General features: G+C 33.4%; 1 protein-coding gene across 3 annotated transcripts in view; it reads right to left on the reverse strand.

The window, feature by feature from the left end:
* Positions 1–7,216, reverse strand: part of LOC147067061 (uncharacterized) — a 36,210-nt gene extending 28,994 nt beyond the window's left edge. For 2 of the 3 annotated variants that reach the window (XM_085954442.1, XM_085954441.1), the window contains exons 1-5: positions 7,037–7,209; positions 3,869–3,968; positions 3,191–3,336; positions 1,794–2,127; positions 1,121–1,561 (exon numbers count right to left, since the gene is read on the reverse strand). In XM_085954442.1, coding sequence (XP_085810568.1) covers positions 1,121–1,561; positions 1,794–2,127; positions 3,191–3,336; positions 3,869–3,967 — 1,020 coding nt within the window. In that variant the 5' untranslated portion in view covers position 3,968; positions 7,037–7,209. Of the gene's footprint in view, positions 1–1,120; positions 1,562–1,793; positions 2,128–3,190; positions 3,337–3,868; positions 3,969–7,036 lie in introns of all 3 variants that reach the window. The other variant, XM_085954440.1, reaches the window with a different exon arrangement.
* Positions 7,217–8,191: the final 975 nt, after the last annotated feature.

Raw genomic sequence — 8,191 nt, forward strand, 5'->3', positions numbered from 1 at the left:
ATTTGAAGTTGAATAAATTGCTGTAAAACAAAACATGGGAGTAAAAATGGTAAAATAAAATTCCGTTCAAAATAAAATGTATATAAACACATAATATTATGTTAGTGTGAATTTGCCTTTAGCGCGTTTCACACGGCGCGACTTCAATAATTACTGCACGTGTTTCGATATCTGGTAGGTAAACAATGCAAATATATGTGGCGCACAGATGCATTTTGTGTAAATGACATTCCAAGCGACAGAACTGAGATAAAATATAATAATAGTTTCTAATATTTAATAGAGTTTTGTGGTTTCGAAAGGTAGGTATTTTTCAGGTTCTCTGTAAAGCATGCGATATTTTTTGCGCAGCCAACGTGTTAAGCTAGTCAAGTCAAGTTTATATGATTCAACAAAAAATTTAAAAACGTTCTATATAAAAAGTTCTTTTTATCTTGTAATTATTTATTAATCATTCTAATTTCAAAATTATTTAATTATTTTATATTATTATTAACATACAGTAACATATTATTAGATTGAGAATAATAATAATAAAAGAGTAAAACAAAATGAGTGACAAAAGGTGTAAAATATAAGTACATATTATATAAACCAATAAATAATAATTATTATAAAACTATTGATATACTACGTTTCCCCGAGTCTATAAAATAACTCCTCCAGTCCCCTTGATACTTCAAGAGTACCTAAAACAGTGACTGTATTACCTCTTTGAATTGCTATTCGCTGTCTCAGGTACTAATAATTATTTTACTTTGGTATTCACCACATTATTGAATGATAATATGTGAACAGATAAAAGGGAAAAAAACAAATTTAGAGATCTTAATACAGTAAAACCCCGTTAGTATGAACAAGGCTAATTCAAAATTCAACGTAAATTGAAATATTCATAAAATCTATTTATTTAGGTAGCGATTTACACTAATTCTAATAACTGATAATCTGAAATGGAAACAATGTTACAAAATTAGAACAAATAAAAAAACTTTCAAGTTTGCTGTTTATTTGCCATACATTTTGTATTAAATTTTGTAATTAGAATTTTTTTTTTTGTTTTACGATCCTGTCGATTTCAAATTAACGGGGTTTTACTGTATAGTGTAATAATATTCACCTCCTGTTCGGTACTGTAGATAATATTGCCGTCCTCATCCTGGATCAAGTCCCCAGGATGATGAACAACCCGAATAATGCTTCCGTCTTCATCTTGCTCCATCAGAAATGTCCCTTCTTGGATCTGAATGCCGTCCGCCTCGCTTTCCTCAATTTCCCCCATCTGATTAATGACATACTTTCCGATTACATCGGGATTCTGCGCTATATCATCTTTGACATTTTTATCCAATTCTTCACCATTTGTCACAAAATTCAGGTCGGTATTTGGATCACCATCGTCATTAGTTACATCTTTGATTACTTCTGTTACATTCGGCGGAATGAGCTCTTCAAAATCTGGAGTTTGGACGTGTGGAACTACATTATCAGGAGATATTTCGTTTATATTTAATGTTACAACCTTTTTTGGCGAAGGAGGTATTTCCTCTACAGCGGGTTTCTGTAATCGATTAAAAATAAATAAAGTCACAAAGAGTTTAAATCGTTCACTTCTATATTGAATGTTATTGGAAACCAGGATTATGCAAGGTTTTGAAATGTATACCCAATTATATAATATTGTACAACCACATTTCTCAAAAATAAGCTTGTGTACTGAACATACATTAGTAGTTTATGAAAACTGCAAGATCTCTATAAAGTTTTGATGTAGAAACACGAAAAATACTCACTTCAATAATTTTGGGATTAATCTTCACAATAACAGGAGGCTTAGTTGTCTTTTGTATAGCAATTTTTTTCCCTTTATGCACAATGACAACACTAGGCGGCATCGGAGAAATTTTTCTAATAGCTGGCAATGTATTAATCTTTAAGTTGGGAGACTTCTCTGCCGGTGCAGTCGGCAGCTCTGACAAAACACTGTCATTGCTCACTGTAGCTTCCTCTTGTACAGGTTCCAGCTTTACTTTGGCAATACTCCCTACATATGTGTCATAATCTAAGCTGTACTTGGGTAGTGTTTTGCGGAATTGGGAAGTGAGCTCCATTTTAATCTCGTTAAGTCTGGAATAAACAAGGTCATCAGAAAAATATGTCAATTGGACACTCCCATTCTTTATATGAATAAATTTAAGTAATAAATAAAATCTTTTAAATAATTAGTCTAAACACCGCGAGCATATGTCACAAATCCCGTTAAAGTAACTTACAGAATAGATAAGTAAGATAGAAATGCAGAAGCCAGTAGCCACAGACCAAGATTTGAAGCCAGTTTTTGTTTATGACTTAATGGTGGTCAGGCCATAAAACACAAGAAATACAAAGTCCACTGAGTGTCCTCAAATATAACCTATATTGAAACATTAATACATATTATGATACAGACACAAACATTGAACGCGTGTTCAAGTTTATCCCATTAATAATAATCTCCACACTCGAATTGTACCGTTTTACATCCACAAGCAGGAAGTAACACACTTCCCTTATTTTTGTGTTCCCTAGTGTCACTTCATGCGTAGATGCAGTTTCAACTTTTTTATTCATAATTTTCAAATAAAACAATTTTTTTCACAGAAATTTTTATCAAAATGAATTTTCACATCAATTTCTACAATAAATCTATCATTAATTGTCATTGTTAATAATTTACAACACATATTAAGCTAATATTGGACCTATGAAAAAACACAGGACTATGGCCTCTAGCCTCGGGGCACGAGTCGGCAGGACTAATTAATTTAACCATGAATAGTAAAATATTTATTTTATATCGCGGAAGTATATTAACATTTAAATGTACGTAGCTGCCCGACGTGTACTACGTATTCTTCGATTTTTGATTATATTATAGTCCCTAGGGTTCCACAGAATAATAGCAGCACTGTTCTTAGCAATTGGTAAGGGAATCAACAGTGATCCTGGCTCGGGGGCCCGTGTCAGGATATGGGGCCATGGCCAGGACCCACCCTGGATGTCGTCCTCCTGATGATTATGAAATTTACTGCAGATTACCATTGGAGTTGCCAGAAGACTGGTAAGGAATAGAGCGATGTTGCATGATGGTCTTATTTATGCTATATGACTACAGATAGGGAGTGAACACTTTTGAAAGATTATTCCATACCTGCATTCGACTTCATCATACTCTTGAAAAAGCTTGTAGCACTTTTTACAAATGATATACGAGTGGACTGTTGGTCTACTGATGTGCTTGCCAATTACATCGCTGATCACAGACGATAATGACTTCTCCGATGCTGGCAACTTATTCTGAAACATTAAATACATTCTAAATACAAATGTGCAAATCACAAAAGACACCCAATATATGGACACACACCTCCACAATCAAAGCTAAGAGTTTTCTTAAGTGATCATAGAGATTTCAAAGCCATCTGCATTGAAAGAAAAAAAGAGATGGCACGAAAAATTCAGACTGTCACCATCCCAATGATCCCAGATGAGAAGCCACCTGGGTGTATGCAGGCTTTTGCAATTTGGAGGGTGATAAATTGTATATAGACTGCATTAATTAAAACCAAGGATAATATGAGGAAGTGGTAATACTCTGATACATCACATTTCTATCTTCTTCTTCTTCCACGGCGCTACATCCCGGGGTGGGATTTGGCCTCCTCCACAACCGCTCTCCACTCACTCCGGTCTCTCACCACACTTCTCCCGTTACTGCGTCTTCTATAGCCCGAGCATATAACCAGCTATTGTATACTAATTAATGAATTCCTCACCTCAAAATAATTATTAACATAAAAGTTACAAGGATGTAACGTAATATACTCACAATACTATTAAATATTTGTACGGCATTTCTAATGGAAACTCCGGCTCTGCTGCTACATATAAAGCAATGAGGATTATTTTTGGGGTCTGACTCCGACATTCTGAAAGTTAAATAATACATTCATAAAATTTATCTAATTTGATATCTCCAATTACCTATATACAGGGCTTTTTTTTTTTGGAGCGAATAAAAAAATAAACAAACAAACAAATAGGTACAAATAAACAACTAAAGTTGTAAAAAATAAAATTGAAAAACATCATATATTTGAATAAAAGTTTGTAGTGATTTCCATGGCCCCCAAATCCTGAAGCGTGCCCCCAGTCCAGGATCTTTGGCGGGCCCCCACATATCACTAAGATTAAAGGCAGTGTGGCAGTCTGTAGTAGCATTTTTCAAATGGTTTTCGAGATACAATCAAAGGTATTCAGTGTATCAAAAAACATTAACCAAAAAATGCAATTACACAACCACATATTTTAAAATGTTAATACGTCTGAAGGAAATTAGTGCCGCAGGCGATTTTTTTACGATTAGAGCAAATTTGTGATGTGCGTATATCTAACTTATCTGGTCGATCCCCCAGGCTAGAGCCCTGTCAGCCCCCCCTTTGTGGGGGCCATGGTGATTTCCAAAATTCAGTCCACTTCTCATTTAGTGCTAACACCGCGACTGGTGCGTTTGGAGCAGTTGGCCATTAGATATAATTAACGTGTTATTTAAATGTGGTAATGAAAATTTAATTAAAACTTCAGCAGTGATTTTAAAAAAATTATGCGAAATCTGTCGCTGGCTTTAGCTTTGTTTTAGAATCCTATTTAGACCACGTTGAAAAACAATAAGTGCAAGTGAAATGTCTGATCGTGGTTGATTTCGTCACGTAAAACCAACGAATAAAAAAAGAAAGGAAGGAACATACTGATTCATTGCAGTATGAAAACGGGCAACCAAATTCGCCCGACGATTTTGTGTAAACAAATATCACGTGATCTGTATGTGTGCGTATAACTTCGTATGTTTTTGTAATTTTATGTCTGTATCACACAATGTCGGCCATATTTGCTGGCCTTTCTGATTGCCGTGATTTGTACATATGCCCATTCCTTCTTTTTTTTATTCGTAGCGTAAAACCATTAATCCATTTTAAGAACAAAAACACAATCCACAAAACATGCACGAGTTTTAAAGATTTTATTGGAATATTTAGCATAATAGGCATTTGGACCCCAAAAATTCACAAACCACCAGAAAATTGCTGCAGACCACCAGTTGTCCATAGACTACCAGTTGAGAAACACTGCTCTAGACAACAACTATAACTTGATGTGAATATTGCTAGTATATTGCGAGCTACTTTCTCCAAACTCCATCACGTCAAGTTATAGTTGTCTGTATTTATGAATCTGTACATGGAATTTTAGTAGGTATAAGTACCATCAAAATTTATCTTGCTTATTATAGTGAATGACTAAAGAGTTCAACAATTTAGCTAGTAGCTATAGCATGAAACAATATTTATTTTCTCAGTGGTTATCACTCACCAGTCAACCCACACTTTATACGTAATGTAGTATATTTTTTATTTAAGGACATATCCGCATAATTATTCAGATACCTAGCTAAAGACATGGTTTAAATTTTAAATATATTATATTAACATTTTTATGTATATCTAATTTATACCTAAGTGTAATTAACTATTTTTGAAACTCTTTTCGTATTTCATATTTTAATAGACAGTCCGATCGGTCATTGATAAATTTGATGCGTAGACAACATCTGACAGTTCGTTAAGCATTCTGGTCCATTCATTGGTCGACAAACGGTATGCAGCCATAAGGGATCAACTGATTAGTATTGAGTAGTTTTCAGTCATTGCGACTTAATAATTAATGTCATCGTAGTGCAAGTTAGCCTAAACTGAAAGTGAAATGATTTTCATTTGTCTCCATGAGCACAGTGAAAAAACCAAACCTCATCACGGGTCACCTTATAATAATGTATCGGGTGGCATAATTATCGAATGGTGTTGAGTGGATGCACCATGCAAATATCAAGAGTCCCAATGAAATTGGATTACTATGCCGTTCTTAGATGGTTATCCGTCATTTGAAATTTAACGTCGGTGCAAATAGGTACATATGGATACATAATATATTTTTTATTCTATTGACCATTTTTTGCACACTTCCTGCTTTTCCTTACACTAACAGCTAACACCACTACTAGTGCAATCCCAAATCTACGGTTTTCGATAAAAATAGAAGCATCTGTGCATTCAGTTCAGGAAGTACGAACCGACAGACAAAATCAGACTGTCTGGAGGACACCTGATTTGGTTGGGCCAACCATACCACTAAAATATACTAAGTATATGTAGGGTCGTATAAATCAGGCTATCTGGGGGGCGTTTAGTTCCAATGAGTCGTGACATTATATCTGTAGGCATTTTACAACAGCTATCTCTCCATCTGTCTACGAAAATTTAAGCCGCCAATAAAAATAGCCAAATTTTAAATAAATATAAGTAACAATTTTATCTGCCTATAACTGTTTCACATTTACAATATTGAGTTTTTTGCATGTTACATTTACATAGATTTAGATTTTCAATTTAAGTTTTAATTTTGGAAAGTGTTTCTTTCTGTGCTTTTACTATTATTTTTATAACTCTGTTATTCAGGTACCTAACCTAATGTATCAGTAATCTAAATTTTATTCTGTAATTGAGATCTTCTGCATAATTAGTAGGTACTAATAAATATTGTAAATATCATGTCTAATTAGTTGTACAATAAAATAACTAATAATGGTCACAAACGCCGACGAATCTTCTATTTTTCGTTATTCATCTTATGCGATATGAAAATACGGCGCGAACGATTTCTTCCTTATTTTGATAAATGTATTCGATTTGAGAACTTTACTCCTTCGGTCAATTCAAATTCAAAAGCCTTATTAGTACCAACAAAACCAATCGCGATCTGTCAAACTTCAAACTTGCAAAAATGAAATGCCATGTCTGCTTGAAGTGGATGCGTAATTCTGTGTATGTCAAGTTAAATAATCAGGTAGCCATCTTATTACGGTGCATTTTTCGATTGTTTCTTTATGCTCATCGAAGTGGGACCATTCTCGTTGTTACTTATAGACCTTAGAGGAATTTACCTTATTTATTAGCTTAGTAGCATGAAAATCATTTCATTCCGCAAGGTTTGTGAATATTTTTTTCCAAAAATGTTGTCAGCATTGATTCAGGGACACACAGGACGCCACCATTACGTTACGAATTTATTTTATACACTTTATTATGACAGTGCTTCACTTGATTTTTGTTAAATAATGAAACCGCATTGATTCACCAAATGTATTTCCGGTTAGCTTCAGAGTTCAAATAAAACACTATTTCATATTATTATCATTTCGCTATATTATTAGGTATATTATGCTGATTGAAATAATATGAAAAAATAATATACAAGGAACTAAATACCGTGGAACGATTTTACTTATCTAAACGATATTTTGCGATCAGTATTATTTTACGTTTTTACTAAAAAGATATTTGCACGACTCAGTGGTACAAAATAATATACCGTCGCGCCCATAACTTTGCCGCCTGTATTTGAAGAAGTATGTAGTATAGAATTTTGTTAAGGTATGTTATTTTTAAAAAGAAATTCAATACACGTCATTCTGTCACATAAAACGTGCACCAGAAATATAGTTTAAATATTGGAGAACTTCCCACCTTTAATTTCACCTTCCCTCTCAGGCATTTCACTGAGTAACTACTACTTACAAAAATAAACCATCCGGACTTGAATAATTGGTAATAATGACTAATTTTATGAAATGTGTATAACTCTTCAGTAATTTTTTTAAAAATAAAAATAGCTATTTTATTACACGCTATAATCGCCAGTCTCAAAAATGCCAAGCATTTTAATACAAGTTTAGATCCACTCAAGCAGACAATTCCATTATATTATTATTATCTTAAAATCATAAGAGGTATTTTCCAATATTTATATGTCATCACCTCCGTTTCGGTTATTCCAATTCTACAATAATTCATTATTCGGAAAATCTGATACTCATATAATGCAAGATTAAAAAAACAAAATAAATGAAAACGATATCTAATATAATATGTTTATTATATATATATTTAAAAGTTAAAAGGAATGCAATTTAATTTTAGTCAGAAAGCGATTTCTAAAACATATTCAATATGACAATGATATTTTTATTTTCATTCAGCTCCTGATCTAATAGTGCCTGTACACGTGCATGGACTTACTGTCAGCGATAGTGCTTATT

Source organism: Rhyacophila brunnea, unplaced genomic scaffold (genome assembly GCF_057557595.1).
Source record: "Rhyacophila brunnea isolate RB1 unplaced genomic scaffold, BYU_Rbru_1.0 scaffold_4, whole genome shotgun sequence".
NCBI classification, from domain to species: domain Eukaryota; kingdom Metazoa; phylum Arthropoda; class Insecta; order Trichoptera; family Rhyacophilidae; genus Rhyacophila; species Rhyacophila brunnea.